Source organism: Doryrhamphus excisus, chromosome 2 (assembly GCF_030265055.1).
Source record: "Doryrhamphus excisus isolate RoL2022-K1 chromosome 2, RoL_Dexc_1.0, whole genome shotgun sequence".
In the NCBI taxonomy this organism is placed as follows: Eukaryota; Metazoa; Chordata; class Actinopteri; order Syngnathiformes; family Syngnathidae; genus Doryrhamphus; species Doryrhamphus excisus.
Window position 1 is genome coordinate 14,050,461 of NC_080467.1, and position 25,148 is coordinate 14,075,608.

General features: G+C 40.7%; 1 protein-coding gene across 2 annotated transcripts in view; it reads right to left on the reverse strand.

Moving 5' to 3' along the window:
* Nucleotides 1-24,210, reverse strand: part of LOC131104411 (leucine-rich repeat transmembrane neuronal protein 4) — an 87,573-nt gene extending 63,363 nt beyond the window's left edge. Inside the window, exons 1-2 of one of the 2 annotated variants that reach the window (XR_009119778.1) lie at nucleotides 23,357-24,210; nucleotides 12,604-14,222 (exon numbers count right to left, since the gene is read on the reverse strand). Coding sequence is in view for 1 of the 2 variants with exons in the window: in XM_058051557.1 (XP_057907540.1) it covers nucleotides 12,661-14,222; nucleotides 23,357-23,360 (1,566 nt within the window). In the remaining variant the exon portion in view is untranslated. The remainder of the gene's footprint in view (nucleotides 1-12,603; nucleotides 14,223-23,356) is intronic. The other variant, XM_058051557.1, reaches the window with a different exon arrangement.
* Between the last annotated feature and the right edge of the window lie 938 nt (nucleotides 24,211-25,148).

A 25,148-nucleotide genomic window follows, 5' to 3' on the forward strand; every position in this document is an offset into this window, starting at 1 on the left:
GTAGCGTGCTTACTGCTCAAGTGTCTACAAAAAGTAGGCCATGCAAATCATACCAAGCAAGCGCTGGAAAAAAGAAAATGAGGGAGAGTTTAAAAAAAATAATAAAAAGAAAACAACACATACGATACATCCAGAGATGCTATCATAAGTTCAATTATGATAGCTGTAAAGAATAGATTGAGAGACAATCAATCACAATGTTTACTGCCTGTTCTACAGTATGTGATGTTTGCAGTCATAAAATGAATGCAACACTTGCTTTCCACACTGTATGGTTTGAAATGGATAGCGACCCCAGTGAGTATAAGCAGTATAGAAAATGAATGGATGGATTGATCATTCATTGAAGTTGTGGCTACTACAAAATATATTGGGCTCTAAATGCAGAGGGGGCTGGACGTCGACGAGTGGTTAGCACAGCTAGGAGACCCAAGTTCGATTCCACCCTTGGCCATCTCTGTGTGGAGTTTGCATGTTCTCCCCAAGCATGTGTGGGTTTTCTCCGGGTACTCCGGTTTCCTCCCACATTCCAAAAACATGCTAGGTTAATTGGCGACTCCAAATTGTATGTATGTATGGTATGAATGTGAGTGTGAATGGTTGTTTGTCTATATGTGCCCTGTGATTGACTGGCAGGGAAGTCCAGGGTGTATCCCGCCTCTCGCCCGAGACAGCTGGAATAGGCTCCAGCATACCCTTGCAACCTTAGTGAGGCTAAGCGGCATAGAAAGTGGATGGATAATATGCCCATAATAATGTCTATTTTACACACAGCTCGCTCCTCCACCCATTAACCCTTCTGCTAGCACCAATGTTGGATCAACATTTGCAATAAAAGTGATCTACACAATACAGGTTTAAGCCCCAAATATGCCTCATTTTAAAAAGGGAGTATTCACTATTATCAATCGGAGCATCCCTAGGTTAAACTATTATTAATACAGTAAGTCACTATATTGGTTTACACATTCAGCAGCTTGTCTTGACAAAATATTAGCATGTTACATAACTTTCAAAATGAATTGAATCAGCAAATCAATTCAACAGATGAAAAAGAACTGAACATAACACTCATGAAGGGAGAATTTATTGAAGGGCAGTTGCATTGCATTAGTTTTTATCTTGGCACACCTAATAAATTGGCAAGGGAGTGCACTGCAGATAAGGAAAAAGGTGGGTGGTGAGGGGAAGACACACACACAGAGATCGTTCCAGATGGAAATATTAATGAACGTAAGATGACCGCGATACTGTATATAAAGAAAAATAATCTCATCAAGTTCAGTTTGAAAAAAACGATGAAAAGATGAAACAATTAATTATGCTGGCTAATTAGCAGGTACTGTATATCCAAATAAAAGCAGAACTGATTAGACAATCATGACTTTATATACACAAAAGAGGAGAGGGAAGGCAGGGTGGTGCTGAGTCTTCAGAGTCATGTCGACCATTAAATTGCATTAGCATTCATGCCATTAACCCGCCATATACTACATACAGTATCTTGCAATTGGCTTACTGGGTGTGTCACTTTTATTTATTTATTTTTTCCAATTGAGAAAGTACAGAGATTTAAAAATAAAACAGCACTTTAAAACGTTGCCTATGATCCACAACCCTGTGAGACATGAACATATATGTTATTAACATATTGAGTGTGTTCTAAAGATATAAAAACAGCTAAAAACATGCAGCCAAGAAGACAGGTATGGGACACACTTATTCCACCTATAAAAGGGGATAGTTCAGATTTGTTGACATGAAGTTCTATGACACCCCCATAAGCAGTTAAGTCCGTCAACAGCGACTCACGCCCCACATCCTGTCCAGAGTAGATTTCTGGTCAGATTTTGGTGCTGAGGAAAGTAGTTCTATCATTGTAAAAAGAACATCTCTTCCAATGGATCATTAAATTGTGCATGTGTAAACAGTCAATTAGTGTGAGTATTGCAAGGGGGTTGATGCTCCGGGCTCAAATAAACTAAAAAGTTAGTGGTAGTGGCGCTAGTATAACTTATGATTTATTAACGCATAATATTAGACTTGCATGGTGCGCTTTGATAGCATCATCCTTGCTCCACTATTCTTACCGTTTTGCTTTCCTGCTTTTCCCCGATGCTCACTTTGTGCTCCTCCTCCTCCCTTCCGCCTATGAAAGTGCATGTATGTTATGGCTGTAGCCGGCAGTAAGATCTCCAAGGTCTGTATTCCTTGGCACACTGACATTTGCATTATGTGTATATGCACATGAACAGTGATATGCAACACCACCACCACATTTGGGTGGACTTGATCCGATGCTTGTGCACTGCCATGCTCAAAGAGAAAAATGCAACTGAAGTAACAAGGACACACTACAACCAGATAACTAGGTTTACTAGTTCACCATTGAATTTACCAAACGTTGCAGCAGTGATCATGTGACTGCATTACTTACTTAAACAATCCTTTGTGAAAATTGACCAGACAATGTAAATATGTAACATCAATCTTGTGCATTACCAATTGAGTCCATCAGGTTTAAAACATGTTGAGCCACTACTCCCCATTTTGAACTGCAGAACATACAGATACTACAGGTAAAACCCTGAGGGTGTGATTGCTACTCATTGTGCCTGACAATCTTATTCTTGATCAGTATTCACAGTGCAGTCATTCTGCATGGCCATGGTTGCCGGTGGAGATCCTGCCTCATTATGTCGGGTGCAGAGTGAGTGGGTTGGGGCTCAGTGTCAGCAAAGTCCATTTTGAGCGTAGCTGGTTGGACTGTGCTCCCAACAACTGCCACATCCTGTTATCCAGACACACGAAAGGGATGCAGACAGTCTTTTGGTACACCTGTGTTGGCAGATTACGGACTTAATCTGAAAACAGGAGGTGCTGCGCTTAGGGCACCATGCCCTCCAAGCTGGCCAATGATCACCTATATTGTGAGGCATGCCGGGTACATCTCTACAGACAATGTGGTTCAGGCAATCTCTGTTGCCTGCAGCTGGACTTTTGTCTGGTCCTCTAGTGGCAGTGCAGGAAACGGCAAAGACAAGCTCAGCTGCACACCCCTGTAGCAACATGCGCTTGCTTATCACCACGGAACATATTGTCACCATTTGGTCTAACCCAGAAAGATGGCAAAACAGACTGAGCAAGATAGGAAAAAATGAAAATGACAGAGCAGGCAAGGGAGGATTTAAAAGAAGAGAAATAAACAGGGATGTGTGTCATTCATGGGAGAGTAACTAATTAAGGGAGGTTGCTGTTAAATAGGTTTCTAGTCTTACTGCCTGCCATACTCCCACAGTGGTCCATGCCAGTGTCAAACTAAAAGCAACTCCCTAATTATTGTCCACATTTTTCCAGTTCATTCATTGGAATTCATTCACTGGAACGTGTTTTTACTATCAGTGCAAGTCATGACCGGGCTGTGCCGTAATTGCTCAAATGACTTTCACATTAACAACCACGGCTGTTTTAAGTCGTCTTCAGTTCATGATGTGGCATGCAATAATATATATCATTGTTAAATACAGTTTTAATGGAATAACTCCAACTAACACAAAGAAGCGGTTTACTTCCTTTTAATTTATTTTAACAATTAACAGACAACCAACACTGTAATGCAAAGGGAAACACTATAATGTAATGAGGAGTGTTGCGCAAATTACTTTGAAAAAGTAATTCCAGGTGATTCTCGGTTACACATGAGTTCCGTTCCAATGATGTAAGTTGTTGGTGTAAATGGGATCTTCTCCCTAAATTACACCTCAATTAAATCCGAAGTCACGCACACTTGACAAAGAACACATCTCGGTGGTTGCAAGGAGTGACATACAGGCTTATTATTGAAAATACCATTGAGCCTGACTTGCAATTGTCTACCAAGGCCCTCAGAGGCAGTGTTTCCCTGAGAGCGACCAAGTACAAATGTTGACTAGCTATTTAGCTTCCTGTTTAATAGTAGTGAACAATGATATAGATATAGTAAAGCACCACATTTCATATCATTAACAGCGGTGTAACATTTAAGTAAGTTTAAGAGTAATTAGATAACATATTGGAATATGGGCTGCACGGTAGTCAAGTGGTTAGCACGCAGGCCACACAGCTGGGAGAGCCGGGTTTGATTCCCCTCTCAGGTATCTCTGTGTGGAGTTTGCATGGGTTTTCTCCAGGTACTCAGATTTCCTCCCACATTCCAAAAACATGCTAGGTTAATTGGCGACTCCAAATTGTCCATAGGTATGAATGTGAGTGTGAATGGTTGTTTGTCTATATGTGCCCTGTGATTGGCTGGCCCCCGCCTCTCGCCCGAAGACAGCTGGGATAGGCTCCAGCAAACCCTCGTGAGGATAAGTGGTATAGAAAATGGATGGATGGATTATTGGAATACAATAACGACAGTAAGCTATTACACAGTGGAGAGCCCAAAGTTGTACAATTATATTACATTACAAAAGTCAAAGAAAGTGGCTGGCCATCTAACAATTCTTTGTGTCAGCTTTGCTTTTTCCGCTGCTTAAATGATCAAATCACGGTGATTGATTGGCCAAATAATACTCAATCTCACTCCTTATAACACTAAATATAATAAATCTAATTGCATCATCTTGTTTTACTTGACATGCAATAATATGCTGTTCATGTCACACTCGGTCCTTCCGATGAAGAATACATTTTCAACTTCCCTGTAACTGTCCTTCACCTAAATCCTTGGCCCTGTCTGGTGTAGAAAATAATGAATAAATTATTTATTCTCGGTCGTGACTTTGATGAACTGAATAGAAAGGTTGGAGGCAAAAAGAGGCAAAGCGGAGAAGGATGGTTTCACCATTTGTGGCCTGATGGACGGTCCAGCCTCCAGCAAGTAATTCATTTTGAGAGAGAGCCACAAGTTCTCTTCTCACAGAACAAGTTTAACATAATCCAAATAAATTATGTGCTGCACAGACATTTAAAGAAAAAAATGATAGGCAATAAATCAAACACACTGAGCCTCTCCGGTCAGATAGTACAGTATGTGCTCTTCCTTCAAAACATAAATTCCTTTCCACGTTTGGTTGTGACTTCACTCCAGGTCCACTTGCACATTTCCCTGCCCTTATCTATTCCAATGTATTATATAATGTCCTCCAAGGTGAATTAATTCACAGTCGAAAAGAGAACCAGATTAACACCCACCAATTTAATAGCACTCAAGCATACATGTATTGAGGAGATTATTCCGCCTTCATCAACTGTAATGGTCATAGGTCCCAAACGTCAATTCACTAGCCCAAAGCTTGTTAGCCTAATGTTGATTGATGCATTATTCTTGCGACAGAGCATGTTGTCTAAATTGACACCTTGGTCCTTTTTAACATAATTGCAACAATTGTAGAAATGTGCTGCCACAGCACCAAGTATGACATTCTGTAGGTCCCATCAAATAGTCTGGAGTTATTCCATAGGAGGGGAAAAAAATGGATTTCTGATTCATAATATATTTATAAGATTATATTTCCATTTCAGGATTTTGAAACGTTCGGCAATAGATATCATGCTTTATTGCAGGCTCAAGTGGCTTTTGCTCCCCATTCTGTCATTTTATAGGGCTGATTATGTGTGATATTTTTCAGGTTTCGGGAGACAGTTAATGAATACAGAGAAGGGTCTCGAAGTTGCTTCAAAAAGGGTACTCTGGTATAATCAATCCCCCACATATGCATTGTCTGGTGTGTAATAAAAACTTTCATTATGATGCTCATTCAATCAATAAGGATTATACAGTAAAAAAAAAAAAAAAAGAAAAGCCTCCAAATATATGCAATGATGTGTGGAGCATGTTGCACAATCACTGAAGTGTATTGGCTAGAAAGTAGGAACATAAACTTGCCCTTTCCTCATGGATCTTAGAATGGCATTCAAGGAACACGTGTTGCATGTGTACAAAGTGAATATTCATGTGTGCATGTATGCCTGTTGGTACTCTACAATTGTTTAGGTCCTGCTTTACACAACTGTGTGATTGTACTGTGATTGTCCATTGCTCATGAAATAATTGGACAGCCATATATGTAATTTTAGCAGCAATCCTGATTGGTTATGAAGCCTTTCACTGTGTATAACTGTCTACTGCATGACTGTGTGATTTTTGATTGGCATGAAGTAATAATACTATTCTATTTAAATATCACTATTTATTTTCAAAGGGGGAAGAGAACAATCCTCCAAAATGAAGACATAAATCAACTAGTGAAGCTGAAAAATAAAATCCCAGTGTGAGTACACCTCTCTATGGAACTAAACAGGCCACACTAAGCAATCAACACACATTTATACACAAAATGGCTGAGCGCTGAGCACACACCAAACAGCATAAACAACAGCGCGCACTTCCTTCAGCCACACACGCACGCGCGCGCGCGCGCACACACACACACACACACACACACACACACACACACACACACACACACACACACACACACACACACACACACACACACACACACACACACACACACACACACACAGCAATGGTTGCGAGAACAGGTCAGAGAGTAAACTGCTTGCTGTTTGTCTCTTTTATGCCAGGTCCACTTGATTGCTAATCACCCACACCTGGGTTGCATCTTACAGGTGTGTCCCCACTCGACAAACGAGAGGGAAAAACACACACACGTAGCTAATATCTAATATATTTCATTATCAAGTTCTTTAAAAAACTCATTTTTCGAATAAGCCGTGAGAAGGGTGATGATTATTTCATATTTAAGCACCGTGAAACACCGTTCTCATTTCTACTCAACAATGGCAGAACACTGCGTTCATCTTATCCACTCATCTTTGCCCGTTTACAGAGACCAAGTATTTAAAAAACAAGTGATCACGGCCAGGGAGTGGGGGACCCAGTGAGCACCGTAACTGCGGGAATCGAGCAGGTCTGAGACTTCTTTGCATATCACCGACACAGACTGACAAACGGGGGCTGTTTTTTTTTTTTTAATACATATACTTTCTGCTTCAATGACTTGCATATTTGTCTGCTTTTAGACTGACTGTCACTCACTTGAGTCACCAATTAACCAACTAACATGTTTTTGGAATGCAAAAAGAAACCAGACTGACGCACGTAGCTGTGAAGCCTGCGAGCAACAAACCACTCCGTGCAGCTACCGTACAGCTTCACACATATCCAAATAATTTAATATTAATAATTTAAAATGATAAAATGTACAGATACTCACCACTAATGAATGCTCATGTATATTTTCTTTTTGGTGATGGTGAGTTTAAGGATCAACAAACCAATTGCGGAATCTTAACACCTGCTAAGATAAACATGTAAAAATTGCTATATTTTTACCTGTGTTACCTGTTGAATAAATGGTATGCGATTTCTTTGGAAATAGTAGCCTTTTTCTGAGGAAAGAAATTAAAAATATGTCGCCTTGTTGTACAGGTATTTCAACCAGATTGAACATATGATTACTAAAGTGAGTGCGTAAACAGTCTATCGATAAGATGGCATAGTACCACACTGAATGTTGACAGTAAAAAATAACATTATCTTGACACTGCAGTGAGCTTCAAAAAGAGGCATTAAAATGATGCCTCTGAGAATAGCCAAACATGGGAGATGAAGGTTACTTTGGATACCGCCATGAGTGGATGTTGCACATGCAGCCAGCCTGACCCAACACCTACACGCCAGAGGAAGATCAAACTTAAAAGGCACTGGAAATTTCATTAGATTTACAACATCAATATTTTTCCCTCACCGACAACCCTTCATGTGACTTCTTTATGTGTGCAGTATAAAAGCCTGGCAGCACATTTCAGCACTTCTGGCAATTTGATGTTTGATTGCTGCTGCTGCTGCTGCTGCATTTTGTTTGTGAACGGATTCTAAACCTGAGAGATGCAAAATCCGTGTGTGTGAATTTGACACTTTTAAATACATTATAATCCCAACAGATTAAATCCCCACCCACTCTTTAAACTGAGTGATTATTTTACACATCTAGTTCAACCTTCATTACTTTTGCTATCCTCCACAGGTTAAAGTGTTAATCCAGATTTACTTGCTAACATGGCCTTTTTCAAACACCATGCATATGCCATTCAAGAAACCTCTGCAATGCAGTATCTTATTTGATTTTATACCATCTTTTTTTTTCAATCAATCTAATACAAAGTATGTGTTTTTTGACTATTTAACAACAATATATTAACTTCAGGAAACTGACAATTTTTCAGGTAACAACAAACAAGTACGTTAACAACAATAAGGCAACTCGTCATAAAACAAGTGTCATAAAGAATGCTGAGAAGCCAGAAGCACCCCACAATGTATTATATTTTTATACCTCTGTTTTATATATATTTTTGAATACTACAAACCCTTTTTTTGTAGTATTTGATATTTGCCCATATTGTACTTTCCACGTAAACTGTGTTTGAGACCCCTGTTATGTTCTGTATGATTACTCAGAAGTTTGTAAATATTTTTTCAGTATATGTTTGTCTTTTGCCAAGATTAGTATTTGCATTTAAATGTTTTGCCATTTTCAGTAAGGACTCTACTATATAATTTGCACTAATTCACATTTATTATATGCTGTAATTACGCAATCATAATCAAACACTGTTTGATTGAAAAAGACAATTTACTACTGAGAGTTTGCCATTAAGGTTGAGAGCATAATCTAGCGTTGTAACATTGCAGAAAGCCATTAATTTTCCACAGTTAGGTTTATTGTTTGACCCCAGCGAGAGATATCGTAGTTTCTAACTCATCATCCTTAGAGAAAATAAAATAAAAGCATTGCTCTTTTGCTGATCAGAGTATGAACAGCTGTCAATGGGTAGTGGCCTGTGAACTGACGCCTGCCAGTCTGGCTGTCAAGTCTGGCTGGCCGCTTCATTTCTCTGCCTTCCTGTCGGCCCCTCTTGTCCGCCTGTCGACTGCTCTATCCCACTGAAAGGGCTTCCCACTCTCGTCTGGGCCACAATCACTTGCCTACCTGTCACACTTTAACCTTGTGTGACCGCATGTCTTCTCTGCCTGTTAAATTCACTGAGCAGCTAACTGATTCTCAATGCTGTCAGTAACACTAAGCTAGTATTTTGTTTATTTTCTTTGGTTTTAAAATGGGAAAAGCAGTATCTAAGGAGAAACATAATAAAAAGTCTTCTCCCTTTTTGCTAAAAGGGCTTCCTCCGTCTAGAACATTTGTGAGGTCATATATCACCAACCCAAAAGATGTCTCACAATATCTGTTCTCGTTCATCCTAAAAATGTGTTTTTCGGGGTTATGGTTCGGGCAGTCAGGTTTTTTCCCACCAAACTCAATTTTGCCTCTCATTTTTCTGTTAATATGTTTTTTGCAAACTAACACCAAACTGAGCAGAAGACATTAAACGTGTTTTATTCACCATTTATTGCATTGTTTCCATTCTTTAGCTCATGTTAATTTTGAGGATGAATGACTTCTAATTTTATTTTGGGTGGTTATTTTGAGTATTCAACATTTTTTTTACCCTTTTTTATTTACTTTCCATCTGTTTATACATAATGATGCAAAAATACACACACAACATATGATCTTAACTATCATCACATCCTGGTAACAGTACAGAACGTGAAGTGATTAATCAAATTGATCTCAGTTTTCAAATTAATTAATCATGATTAATCACCATTTGTTTTATATCTTATTAACAGAAAAATAAATGACAGTCACAATAAATCAGTCATCCATGAACCTAGGCCAATTATTAGGTAAAAAAAATATTCATACACATCAGCTTTGATCTTTTCTGATATGCTCCAGACCTAACCACTAACTGTTTAATCAGCAAGCTTCAGATTCATTGACAGAGAAAATTATTGTTAGTTATTTTGATATGACATTTTTGCCCAGGCACTTAAAAATGCCACTTAAAACATGTCCCCTATTAGTTCTTTGCTTGGTTGAACTACTAATTTTAAGAATTACAAAGATTTTGAGGTGGCAGATCCATGCTGAGCAAAGGTAACAACTATTTTAAATAACAACATAGACTTTTTACATTTTCTAGACTATCCTTCCAGCTTGTCTTCGACATCCCAATGTCCATATAACCATTGCAATTTGTCCAAGAAGGAGTTTTAACAAGATGTGAAGAACAGCAAGAAGTGAAGCGTGTTGGAGTCAGTAGACTCGACAAGAGACATATGTGAAATAACTGAGGCACATCTAGTAACAGACATCCATAGACATGCGGATTTATCCCATCAGGTTGCATCAAGAAGAAGGAAGAGAACAAATTTAGTGCATTTGCAACTTCAGGAGCAGTGATGCACTCGGTTTTCGTTTTCATTGTAGGAAACTCAAGGAAAAGAAAAAAAAACGACCATCTTTTTCCAGGTAGTTTAATTGCTATATTGGAGATCTAACATCCTCATTAAGCATGGATCAAAGTGAGGTGCAAGAAGCAGTGGCATGGAACCAGAGTGTGAAACCTACAGGATTAGCGGATGAGAGAGATGTTCTCTCAAGCACAGAGCATGTTTGAAGTCTCCCACATGGCTAATTGTCGACTGACAATTCCAACATTGAGAAGTGCATCCTCCCCGAGGAACTATAGATAGCTTTCTTGCCCTTGGCTAGCCTCCCACTGTTTGTGTTGACTCTTTTTTTCTCAGCAATTAACAATCGACACTATGACCTTGGACTTGCGAAAGAGTGAGAGACATTGATGCCTCGGAAAGTGGCTGCAGTACAGTGTTGATATAATATGTACAAAGCCTTTGACCAACAATACATTTGCATTTTTTGAAAGTTTTCCTTGAAAATCAATACCATTGTTGTTACATCAATGTTACGCAGCATTGCATGATGTTGGAATAATTTATGCAGCAAATATAAAAAAAAAACATTGTGTATCTACATACTGCAGTTCATTACATTAATAATAGAGGATTACAAACACGGATATTTGTTACTGGAACAATCAGGAGGAACATTTGTGATTAAAGAACTGCAGGTTAGCAGGAAAGTGTCAATAAGGAGAACATTTTACAGAAAGGGAAGTGCTACGAGAAAGACTAGACAAGAAGTTCAAAAGGTACCAAAAGATATAAGTCATATCATCGTTTTGACTCAACTTCTGATATAGCCAAATTATTTCAAGAGGAAACTGAGGATGCATTAGGTATTAGCACAGGCACCAAATCCAAGTGAGAGAATGGACTGAAGACAGCCCAAATAAGCGATATCCACTCAGTTAAGATGAACAGATCTGAGCCTCGACTACCACATAACTGTGCAGAATCACTGAGGCTGCAAGGTGAGTGAACGCAGCAGCAGATAAAGCCGCATGCTGCAGTGTGATTTATTTCTGTGCAGGAGCAACTAAATGTAGAAACACATTGTAGATCACAGCACATTCTGGGATGAACTCTGGACTTTGTGGACTGCTGACTGATCGTTGCTGTCTGCATTCTACTACATGCCGATGATTCAGAGGGACCAATAAGGCTAAACACCCAGAAATAAGATACGAGCTGAATCAGGGATAGGAATATTAATACAAATGGTCCTCACCACTTCACACTTCGAATTTTACAGCTTCACTCTATCATGTTTCTTAAAAAATATTCCAATTACCATATTTTCCGCATCATAGGGCGCACTGGATTATAAGGTGCAGTCTCAATTACGCCGTCTATTTCACATGCATTTATGTTAAGAGTGGTGTGCCAGGAAGTAGTGAATTTGTTGACATTTTGTTAGAAGTCAAATGCTCAATTGTGTTTTCATATGACAAATCGCAAGTAACTTTGATCACATAAAATTACTCCAGTTTCTGCTTGGACATCAATTTCTAAGACTGTGTGTTTGCCAAAATGCGTAAGAGCAACTGTCCGCGGAGCAAAGTCGTAAAACTAAAACAAATGATGAACTGTCAGCCATTTTTACTGCTATCTTGATTTTAAGTTCCGTCTCTTTAAAGTCGCCGTCTGCAGGAAAATGTGATTTAAGCAAGAGATACCATGCCAAGTATTCACACCCAGCGTCCAAGTATTCACACTTTCACATTTAATACTATAAAATCGAAACATCAGCAGAACACTACAAAGAGCTAATGTATATCATTCATTAACGTCCTCTTTGTCCATGTTCAGTGGTGTGATTCCTAGTTAACATATGTTGAGAGGCTCACTCACAGGTCTGACAGCCATTCATATTTACAAATTTGGAGTATTCAATTAACACACAGGTCTTCGGACAGTGAAAGGAAGCATCCACACGGTTACACGACTAGCATATCAACTGCACACAGAAAGCCAAAATCCAAATCCCGAACCCAACTGTTTTTGCGGGGGATATCAAGTGGTAAAGTAAACATGAAATGAGTCTAATTTAATGTGATGAAGCAAAAAAAATGGATCTCTGCAGAGATAAGGTTTCACAACCAACTGTTTACACCTACGAATGGCCCTGTTATCAACAAATTATCTTAGAAATAAGTGATCAACACCCTTGATTCCAAAAAAATTCAGGGTAATTATAATACAACTCTGACCTGTGACTGACTTTTTGAAGTAAATACTTCTACCGAAGCAGAGTAAATAATTACCTCATTTGTTCTTGCTGTGGACTGAGTTTTGTTTAGGAGAAGAGGCGGCGGTCATACCTCACATTCTCGGGAGCCTGAGATGGTGTAAGTGCAGGTTCCGGTTCCGTTGACAAGCACATCCATGGCCTCGGAATTGTTGGGTTTATAGTCCACATAGTACTCCTGCAAGGGAGAGCTCAAGGTGCGTTCCGTTTCCCTTGACTTCTTGCGCCGCTTGCGGGCCGCCGATGAATTCTCCTGCAGTTGCTTGACACTACTAGGATAGCGCTTCCATGACACGTAGATTACTAACAGGATCATTGCAACAGAGAGAAAAAGGGCAACACTTCCAGCAACTATCTTGTGGAAGGACACGGGTTCCATGTCTTGATCTGGGGGAAGTGCCACTGTTTGGGTAACAGCTGATGAAGTTGGGCTCCTTATAGAGCCGTCTGCTCTCTTTCCAGAACCAGTGGGTGATAGCAAAATAGCTGGGTGATGTCCAGGCTGCTCAGAGACACTATACGGAGTTGGGGGAATGTTTGCGGTGAGCATCGTCACTGGGTTTGATTGACAAACACCAAAAGCTTCAACAGCATCCATCACTTTTTCACCTTGGGCTCTCTTTGGAGAGGCACAAATCATGGTAGTCTCCTTTGCACCCCTGAATTTCCTCAGCCAAGAGACAAGAGGACAAATGGCTGGGCCACAGTCCCACACATTTCCCGCCAAACTAATTGTAGTTACAGAGATCCAGGCATCAACCACCTCCTGGGACACATTGGTCAACTTGTTGGAGTCCAAATTGAGGGTTTGCAGGTTGGGCAAATACTGGTAAACCACAGCATCTAGCTCAGACAGATCATTCCCAGACAAATCAAGCTTTTGGATGGATCCCCAAATCCAGGTTAGGCCTTGACTCATTGAGCGAATGCGATTCCACTGAAGGTAGAGTGCCCGAAGATTGTAGAGGCGAGGAAAATGGGAAAAATTTATCTTTGAGAACTGGTTGTGTTCCAGATGCAGCTCTGTGAGTTTAACTAAACCTGAAAGTGCATTCCGAGTAATACTGCGCAAACGGTTGTAACCCAGATCCAGGAACTCGAGATTTCTGCAATCTTGGAAAAGACGTAATGGCAGGATTTTTAGTGAATTGGAGCGTATGTGGAGGCTGAGAAGCTTCCGTAGGCCTTGAAACTGCCCTGATTGTAAAGCTTCCAGTTTGTTGTATGACAAGTCCAGATTACGTAGGTTGGGTACAGGATGGAATGTGGTGTTATGAAGAGATGTGATCTTGTTGGAGCTCAAGATGAGTTCTTTGAGTCTGCGAACTCCCTGGAAGGCCATCGCATCTACAGATGTGATGTAATTGTGGTCCAAATAAAGCCAGATGAGGTGGTTAAGGCCAACAAACTGACCTGCCCGAAGGTTCATGAGGCTGTTGTACCTTAACGACAGTCCTTCACATCCTCCTGAGAGGTTCTTGGGTACATCACGAAATGCACTTGACTCACAGTACACAATTTTTCCATCACAGCGACAGCTCTTTGGGCATGGGCGCTCTGTTAGAGCAGGGCTTGCTGCAAGCCACACCTGCATCAGGAGTTGGACGACTAGCCAACGACGTTGCAGAGCACAGCCTGCATGGAAGAAGAAGAGAGTGAGAAAAAAATGTTAAGCAGGTCAGATACAACATGAAACATAACAGAGAGCATATAATATGCAATGTCCATTGCAAAGTACATATGCAGATCACATCCAGGCCTCCTCGAGTAGTTATGTTGTTTTTTTTTTTGTTAAATGGCTGATGTACAATGGACTAACAAGGAAAACTGTCACACAGCCGACATCACTCCTGCTCCTTGACGAACACACTCTTGTTGTGATAAAAGTGCTAGAGCAGAGTCTGGAGTGGACTGTTTGTATCAGAGATTTTAGATGCATGCAGCTATAATATTTTTTGGGCTGATATCCGCAATAACAGGGACACACCTAATTTATTTCTCCTTTATGTCTTTAGACATCTAACATTACCACATTAGGCCTCCACTGCAGTAGCTTTGGTTTACAGAACAAATGTCAAGCACACATCATCGCCACAATTCAAATTATAGGCTGCAATAAATCCTCTGGCCCTTACCACCTCTCGGCCTGAGTCAGCTACCTGTGAACATGTCAGTGTGGCTGGCATTGACTGCTTGTGGGAAATCCTTCCTTCAGTTAATCCACTCTGTTTTGATTACTTTATCGCATTTTCTGTAGCACTACTCTCTCAATCCTAATCCCACAATTTACCACTACCTATAGATCCCAATGGGGAATCACATGGTTTGACCTGGTTTCCTATATATGGACAAGTTATCTTTTCTTTCTTTTTTTTTTCTGCTGAACTAACCCTTATAGCCTCAAACTCAGGAGCAATGTTTTCTCTTTAGGAAAGACAGTGGGTATTGTAGTACACAGAGGTCTTTTGCAAGAGTTATGTCGCTGTTACACAACATAGTTACGGATTGAGTCGATTCTACTCACCGACTTTACCCACTGCATTTGAACTCATCACTCAGAATGAGGAATGGTAACAAACAACACTGAAGGAGAACTGGGGCCTTATGTATTTACTGGCTTGTGGCTGTTTTTTCCAAGTAGAACCCAAAAGCAGAAAGAAAATGGACCATTGCAAAAAAGTTGAGACTGTGGAGTTTAATCCTGCAACATCAAGATGAAGCACAACAACTGGTTAAGCTAATATTAAGGCAGATTATGCTCCAGTGCAAGAGGCGCCAGCTGGCACCTTTCAAACCCTCCGGCGGAGCTTGACGTGCACCTCCCCAAAAAATGTACCTCGCGTCAACGGCAATGCAGATGATATAGCTGTGATTGGTCGGCTTTCTTTGGTACATCATGTCCGGTTCTTCCATCTTGAAATCAACAGAAATCATACCGATGATTCCAAATGCCTTTGGGAAAATACTCTGTGGTCTGACAAGACAAAACTATTTGGAAGGTGTGTGTCCCATTACATCTGACGTAAAAGTCATGCTCGATTTTAGAAAAAAGGACATCATACTAACAGAAAAACATGGTGGTGGTAGTGTGATAAATAGAACCATGACTGTCTACCAAAAAATCCTAAAGCAGAATGTCTGGCCAAATCTTTGTAACCTTAAGCTTGGGTTCTTCAGCAGGACAACGATCCAAAACACACCAGCAAGTCCACATCTTTGTAGCTGATGAAAATATTAGACTCATATTTAAATGTATATGTGATATGAAACATTTAAGTGTGACAAACATGCAAAAATAAATAAATAAATAAATCAGGAAGCAGGCAAACACTTTTTCACACCACTGTACATAAGTGGCGTGTGATACCACTATATTTACAACCCCAGTATCACCGATATTGATGGCATCATCAATTTGAATAAATCTTAATTTGAATGAATTTTCATGACCCTTTTTGTGATTTGCCTTGTAGATTATTAATCAGTTAAAATTCAGGAAATATTTTGAGCAGAGTTTACAGGTAAATATCAAATACATTATTTGCACAATAAATGTTTTTATTCAGAAACAACACAAAATCACTTCAGAACATTGCACATGTTTCTGTTTTCTCTTCTTAAATAAACAAAGCCTACATAGGGATCAATCTTATCGATATTTCGACCGACAGGGCAAGCACAAGCAGTCATACCTTCCAACATGAGCCTAATGGCTCAGCAGAAAAACTTTTTTTTTTTTACCCTTGATGGGTGTATATAAGACACAGTGTGCCAGAATTACCCTAATTTCACTCAATTCTATTCAAATAACAGAAGGCAGTTCGTATTTTACAGTTTTAGGTAAAAAACAGACACATTTTGGAGTGTACACACTTGCTTTACAATAGCTAAATAAAAGTGCAGAAAATTGGTCAGTGGTTGCGTTGTGTTAAAAAAGGGGACAGAGTCATTTCCATTAAAATCGTTCCTCTTTACAGAGTCACTAATGATCTGTCATTAAAATATATTGATTTCCCCTTGAGAAGGTGGTGGGGGGGGGGGGGGGTATTCATTACTTATGTGTGCTCCTCACGGCAGCATCAAGTACAGCCGTTAATACCATTATCAAGGTGAGATACTGCATGCCTGGATATAAGTTCTACATGCTTTTAATTAGTTCACAGACTACATGAAGGCAGGCACCATGCTGGACATGGCAACTTACTTAAATGATTGGGTTGTGTGAACTTACTTGATGCTGTGATCTTTACAGATACTTGCAGTGTAGTTTTAGTGGGCTTTGTGGTTTAAGTTTCAGTGTAATCTCTGCAGGATTTGTTAGTGATAATTCCCTGAAATAGAATAGCTGAGAGGCATGATCGAACATATGCTTTCTAACATAGCCATTTCCCTTCTTGCCAAGCATCTGCGGATCCCATATGTGTATTGGATGTGTGTTTGTGTGTGTGTCAAAGAGCGATAGAGTGAAACATCTTTGTTTTTTGTTTTTTTGAAAGAAAAGTCTTTCATCATGCTTTACAAATGGAGGGCACTGTGAAAGTATGCAAATGATTTGTACCGACTTGCTGATACCTCATCAATCACGTTATTTGCTTTTGAAGAAATTGAAGAATACAATAGTCTGGTGGGAATGGGTGTAACATATTAGCGATACACAAGCTGGACTGAGGCACAATGTGTGGAGGACACAGACGGCCCTCTGTTGCTTTTATTCCTCCCGCGTATAATAGGTCTGTTTTATTAGATGTGACTGCCTTCTCATTCAGTCTGAAGCTGCCTCACAAGACACCTCTCCCCGCCTAACTGAAACCCTATGTGGTTTAATGAGCGCTCCATGCACTAATGCCTCCTCTAATGGTATTCACAAAGGGGCACAAGTCATCCTCTTAGATGTCACTCATGCAGTTTGTCTCTATTACCTTTTACATAATGTACCTCTTGCCATTGCTTCTGTTCTCCTCCTTCATCTATCTTTGTTTCATTCTATAATCTTACTGAATTCATGCAACGTGTCCTTGACCCGCCCTACTTTTACAAATGAGGTCAAATCCACTTCTACTACCTTGTTGTGTTTTTATTGTTACTTGATATACAAATGTGCTAAAACAATCGAATACAGTCAAAGTTTTAAACCTTGATGTGTTTAAAGGCATACCAATAAATGTTCTCCACATGACACGACGACTTCAGCCTCTCAGTCGAAGACCTGAGTGCACTTTCCTGTTGACTTTAACTAAAATTAATTTGGTTATCAAGTTAGCAACTGACTATGTGGACAAGCAACCAGCTCATCGCTGCCAATGAGAAAACTATGAGAAATAGTAAAACCCATAAAGGAGAGAAACCCTGCACCAGCCTGAGCCTATTAGTCTCCAATTATCTTTGCGATGATGTCAAGTTCTGCCAAGTTTCAGGCATTTCAACAGTTGCTCCAAAACAACACCCTGCCATGTCCTTGAATATGTGCCACTTGTTCTAATACTACAAAAGTTCTGCAAGACTATCCTCATTGTGTGTTTTGTTTTTCTATGCTGTCTGATTTCCCTTGATAGTAACAGCTCCATGCAAGTGAAGTAATATAGAATAACAATAATAACCAGCTCACGCTTTTCACTATCCTGCAAAATTCTGAGAGTCAGGACTGTTTTCACACAACTCTTATCAGGTTTTGTGTAACTGTGTGTGCTAGTTGTCGAGGTTAATAATAATATCTATATTCAAGTCAGTCTATTTAACATACCTTGATAAATCAATGGAATGATAATGCACCAGTCCTGATATAAATGTCAGCTTCATAAAGATTAGGAAGAAACGAATACTACATTCAGGCGGCACGGCGGTCCCCGCCCTCGGCCATCTCTGTGTGGAGTTTGCATGTTCTCCCCGTGCATGCGTGGGTTTTCTCCGGGTACTCCGGTTTCCTCCCACATTCCAAAAACATGCTAGGTTAATTGGCCACTCCAAATTGTCCATAGGGATGAATGCGAGTGTGAATGGTTGTTTGTCTATATGTGCCCTGTGATTGGCTGGCGACCAGTCCAGGGTGTACCCCGCCTCTCGCCCGAAGACAGCTGGGATAGGCTCCAGCACCCCCCGCGACCCTCGTGAGGAAAAAGCGGTAGAAAATGAATGAATGAATGAATACTACATTCTCTCCGAGTAAGTTACAGTTGAACTATACTAAATTGGACAGAAGAAGAAGAGGTATGCAGTGGAACCCTGGCCATATTATATTTGTATTCATGTCACAAAGACAACATTCAAGTCATATTTCATTTTTCAAAATTAACATTTCTGTATATTATAATAGATAATATTATATAATATTCTGTACATTAAACATATATTTTTTTTCCTTTGTTGATTGTCTGCCAAATGTAACTGTAAACATCTGGATCCCAGGGTCTCACTACATTGAAAACCATCACTGATTCTGTAAATTATATTGTACTGTCCCAATGGCATTTTCCTAATTTATTTGAAAACACCACTGTTTGAGCTTTCCCTGATTACATGCACACAGCCATTCTGCATGCTGGTAAACACCATGATGGGTTGTCAATCACACGTACTTTTGAGCCTATTTTGAGCTTGTCAAGAAGAAGTTGGCGTAAAGAAATGGGACCACAAAGGACAAAGCATTCTTCATGGCCATTACCTGTCTGGAGGTTATTATGTTTGACATTCATGTCAAAACAACTGGTTCCAAGCAAATGTCATTGATGTGAGGATGGCTTAAAGTTGATGTTTGATGATTATAGTACTTTTGATGTCAAACCTATTCTATTTAACTCAACTACACTGAGTTGGCCTGACATGAAGCGTCATGTCACTGCCATGTCTCTCATTAAGCTACTCGTTCTGTAGTATTAAGAGATGCAAAACATTTAATGATGATGATTTAATCCAAAACAATTTATTAGAAAACCCAGTTCAGCTTGCACGGGATTAGGCATGGGCAGCTTGCCAGTTTCAAGGTATGTCAAGGTTCAAAAATGCTAAAATAGTCAGTCATACCAAATTTGCGTCAGAGTGTGCGTGCAGGCCACACAGCTAGGAGACCCGGGATGCCTTTGCATGTGTGGGTTTTCTCTGGGTACTCCCGCTTCCTCCCACATTCCAAAAACATGCTAGCATACTAGGTTAATTAGAGATTCCAAATTGTCCTTAGATATAAATATGAGTGTGAATGGTTGCTATATATGCCCTGTGATTGGCTGGCGACCACACCCCTCGCCGAAGACAGCTGGGATAGGCTCCAACACGCCCCCGACCCTCGTGAGGATAAGCAGTAGAAAATGAATGAATGAATGAATGAATGAATATTTAGCCAAACTATCTGAACAACTAGAGAAGACAAACAAAAAAATGTTTGTTTTACATGACATACCTACATTTACGTACGTGGCACCCCCCCACCCACCCATGCTTTTTCACAGATGCTCTTCTGCCACCTGTTTTTGGAATCAAGCATTCGGGTTGAAAACAATCAATAAACAATACGGAAGTCCATGCCCATACTTACACTCACACTTTTCTTAGAGTGTGACTTGGAATTGACCAGACTACCTCAAACCTAGACCACAGCAGGCAGGACAAGACATATGATAAGATCTAATATGCAGTTTTTGTCTAAGAGCATCTGTTAAAAGCTTTAAAGGTTATTGTAATAATGATGAAAATCAATTCTATATTTGAGAGGCAGCCAGTATATAGAGGCAGGCACCAGGTTGAGGCTTCCCATGCCTCTTGATCCTTGTAGTGAATCCGGCAGGCTACAGTATTTTGTGTCACTTGGATAGACGGTGGAGGATGATCTATATTAGTTGTTGAAGGAGAAGTGAGTAATTTGCTCTAATGGCTAGACAGAATCTTTAATCTAGGTACCCAGACAGGTTTTATTCATTAATTCATTCATACCGCTTGTTCTCAATACGGTCACAGGTGAGCTGCAGCCTCCCCCACCAAGCTGCAGGCAAGAGGCAGGGTACACCATCGACTGGTCGCCAGTCACATTTACACCTATAGTCAACTTAGAATCCCCAACTAGCCTAACATGCATGGGTTTGGTATGTGGGAGGAAGTACCTAGAGCAGGGGTCAGCTAACCGTGGCTCCAGAGCTGCATGCGGCTCTTCAGCCTCCTTGCTGCGGCTCCCATGCTGAGCAATGTGATTTTTTTTTTTTAAACACCGAACCGTTTGAAGTATGCAACTCACTGCAAGTCCGTAAATGCATCTCACTGCTGATAGGATGAGCAGCAGGAAGACGGGGAAGAAGCGGAGCCAGTGTGGGCAGTGAGACACTCAAAACACATCTGGGTGAGTTTACTACCCACACAGTAAGCTATCAATAACAATGAGTCCATCCCTAAAAATAAAAACGTCATAAGAAAGTTTAATTCTGAAAGGACATATTCCTTTGCTTTTGCTGTCAATAATGCTGGTCATTCATTTTCTATACCGCTTGTCCTCACAAGGGTCGCGGGCATGCTGGAGCCTATCCCAGCTGTCCATGATTGGCCAGCCAATCACAGGACACATATAGACATTTTTGGAGTCACCAATTAACCTAGCATGTTTTTGGAATGTGGGAGGAAACTGGAGAAAACCCACGCATGCACGGGTAGAACATGCAGAGATTCCAGAGCAGGGAATCGAACCTGGTTCTCCTAGCTGTGTGGCCTGTGCGCTCACCACTCTCCACCGTGCAGCCCAAAAATAAACAGTCCAGTTGAAATCGATTGAAAGCTTTGAGAATACAATGACCTGAATGAATGACAATATCCACAGGAATGATAAAATATAGTAATATTAAATTCCAATACTACTGCATTGCTGTCGAGGGTTTAATATGTTGGCCATCTCTGTGTGGACTCTGCGTGGGCATTCCAGCTTTTCTCCCACATCCCAAAAACATGCATATTAGGTTTCTGGAAACTCTAAATTGCCCATAGTTGTGAACGTGAGTCTACGTTTGTCTATGGGCCCTGCGATTGGCTGGTGACCAGCTCTGGGTATCCCACTCCTAGCATAGGCTCTAGGTTACCCACCATCGTAATGAGGGCAAACGGTATGAAGTGGAACATGGATGCATAGTCTCAAGGAAGCCAATGCCACCCTTCCTGTTTCATCTGACATTTCAAGAATGCTGTCTTTTTGGATGCTGGGGGGCGAGCAGAAGGTCAACTATTGTCTACAGTTGGACTAATGTGACCTTGCTTGTAAGACACGGCGAAGGTTTGGTAAGCATTTAACATTTTCAACAAGTTTCTTTTATGTATTTTTACATAAGTAAGATAAGAATTTTAATCAGGTGAAATATGTGTGGGATGTGATTTAGGTCACTCTGTACTTTTTTCCACAATGCCTTCAGTGCCACCTCTCTTCTGGCAAAGCAGATCTCTGATGACATGGTCCATGAAACATAAGTGCGTTGCATGCTGTTAATGAAGAACATCACAGTCAGCTACACCGGAGAATAACTGCACCATGTAATTATCAAATAATTGTGGGAAACCTCATAAAACCCACGTGAGATTGAATTTTTTGCGGGGGAGGATTCTTGGTGGGTTAATGCACCTGGACGCCACTATGTTCTTAGCTGCGAGTGTAAACTACCTGCATAAGCTGTTGTAAACTTCACTGCACCACCGAGAGCGTACTGACATGCTATTAAACTGGGAAACAAAAAGCCAGGCTTCCATGATTCACCCGACAGGGTTGCTTTTCTTTGCACATAAATTGCAACCGAGCACCTACAGTTGTATGGTGCAGCTTCATGCACTGCTCTTGCTTATATTGATGTGGTGCAGAAACCCGCTGTGGGTCAATATATCATGCTGCCTTACAATTAATGGTATAGCAATACCAGTGAACTTGATCATCTGTACAGGCGACCAGCTTCCAATGGTTTGGGCGATGGGGCTACCACAGTAGGCCGAAGACTGATAAGAAAATATAGTTCTATATATTGAAATAGTGCTGTGTGTGTGTGTGTGTGTGTTAACAGAATGTACAGAGGAAGCAAAGGAAGGGAGTGCTGAAAAAGTGGGATTTGTTTGCACACAAGGAAACCAATACAATTAATTCAATAAATCTGTTTTGTCACTATTAAATTAAAAAAACACAAAATTATACATTTATGGATGCACTATGACTACACACATACTTTTTTCAATTGATGAAACACTTTATAGAGAGAGTCCCTTGATAGCATTTGCATAAGTGTTTGAATTCAGAACAGTGCCTACAAATCACTAAAGTTTTACCTCATGAATGTGCTCCAACTGGGTGGTTGGATTTTGCTCCATTCAGATTAAGGACACCCAATAGATTATGCAGAGGGGGGGTACGCTTTTAGAACATTGACTGGCTTCCAACGTTGATGTGATTAGCATTCCTGTCCATACCAGTGTGCCAGCCACTCAAATTGGTCAAGAGGAAAAAAAGGATCCTCTCTAATTTGCACTGCACACCTAACATCATTGAGTGCACAAGCTGGGAAATCACAAATGAAATCTCTACTAAACCTTACAGCCAAGACATGTAGAGGAGCGAAAACAGATTGCACCACTGTTACTGGATATTAAAGCTTCAGCAGACTCATTCCTCTGCTACTAAAAGACACATTTCCACAATATGACAATGTATTGGTGCAAAATTCAAGACAGTTTTCTCCTGAGAATAAATGTGATTTAGTAGGGAAACTGCCATGCATCTGGCTAGATGATAAAAATATGTTCAAAATAAAAACATTTTTAAAACTTACCCATATCCGCGTATCTGTACAGTCCAACGACAGGTTTTAATGGATTCTGGTAGGCATTTCCACTAACAGGTACTGTCCTAATCCACAAACCCAGGCTGAGCGCACCTGCTCCGCTTTCCTCTCCTGGACCTGGGTGTGTAGTCCGGTTTAAATGTGCACGTTTAACCGAGCACCACAGCACACGTAGCTCCACTTTACGGTGAATAGATTGGTGTTTTCTACAGCAATTTTAAAACTCCCCGTCCATGTTTTTGCCGCAAAAAGAGCCACCGTGTCCAAGTTGGAGCCAAAAAGAAATGCCCGCTGCAGCAAGCGCAGTCCCATCCAAGTGGACCATGGCAGTCTCTAAATGCATATAAAGATCCAACACAAAGCCCGTCAAAGAACTTCACCGTTACCGTGATGTGATGCGATTTTCCACACAGAAAGGAGCCCTAGATTCCTCCCCCAAGCAGCTACAAGCCCGCTGTCGTCAAGAAGAGGATGCTCAGTCTGGACCGCGCATGGCGCACAGAGCAAAGTAACGCTGCTTTCTTCACAAGTCAACATCAAAACTCAGAAAATAGTCCAATATCCAAATATCCACCTTTTCTCGTATATTTGGCGCCCTCATCCACGCAGTTTCAATCCGCGTGACGCTGTTATTAATGAGTGCGTCTGCATGCCAGAGCAACTTTAACCACGCAGAATCCGAATGCCCTCTTCTGGCGGCTCCGCGACCCGCGAGCACGTCCGTGGAAAGTGGCTTGAAACGGGAAAGATGATCAAGACATGAATGCACGGCGAATTCATGCAGTGGCATTCAGATCAGAATGCAACACCAGGGCATTGCAAACCGATTAAACACATGGTTGCTTCCTTTTTCACGCGACGCGTGTGCGCATCGCTCAGTCTGTGCTCATTTAGGCAGTTCAGTATCAGGCGTGTTCTGTGATAATATCTCATCTACTTTTGCTTTATATTTAGCATTAAGCTAACTATTAATGCTGCAGCTTGCTGCCAAAACTCATGGACCCTCTTCTACCTGTTCATTGTTGAACCCTTAATCCCACATGGGCTAAACCCACACAAAATACAGGCAAAAGCAGGCAATTATGGAATAATAATTATGCCATTATGGAAGTCAATTTCACAACATATGCATGATTTTAGCATGCAGGCCACACAGCTAGGAGACCCGAGTTTGATTCCACCTCTGCCATCTCTGTGTGGAGTTTGCATGTGGGTTTTCTTCGGGGACTCCGGTTTCCTCCCACATTCCAAAAACCCGCTAGGGCAATTGGTGACTCCAAATTGTCCATAGGTATGAATGTGAGTGTGAATGGTTGTTTGTCAAAATGTGTCCTGTGATTGGCTGGCGACCAGTCCAGGTTGTACCCCGCCTCTCGCCCAAAGAAAACTGGGATAGACTCTAGCACCCCCTGAAACCCTCGTGAGGATAAACGGTAGAAAATGAATGAACCCAATATTTTGTTGCACAACCTTTTGGAGCAATTACAGTAATTCTTTGCAGTTTATTGATTCCAGACTGTGGTAAGCAAATATTACTGTAGTTTGAGCATAGAAAACATGTTAAGAACATTATATTTATGGGTTTTAACATAATTAGAGCCACACCCATATAGTTACCTTTACACTCGTATTTCCCAGAATAGTAGACGTAATACCAGAAAATTGGCATTTGGAGAGTTCCTTGTTGTTGTTTTTTTTATTGCCCTTGTCAGTGCACTTGCGTCGGTTATTGTCTCACCACTGTAACATTATTGACACTTAGTGACTAGTGTAAAATACC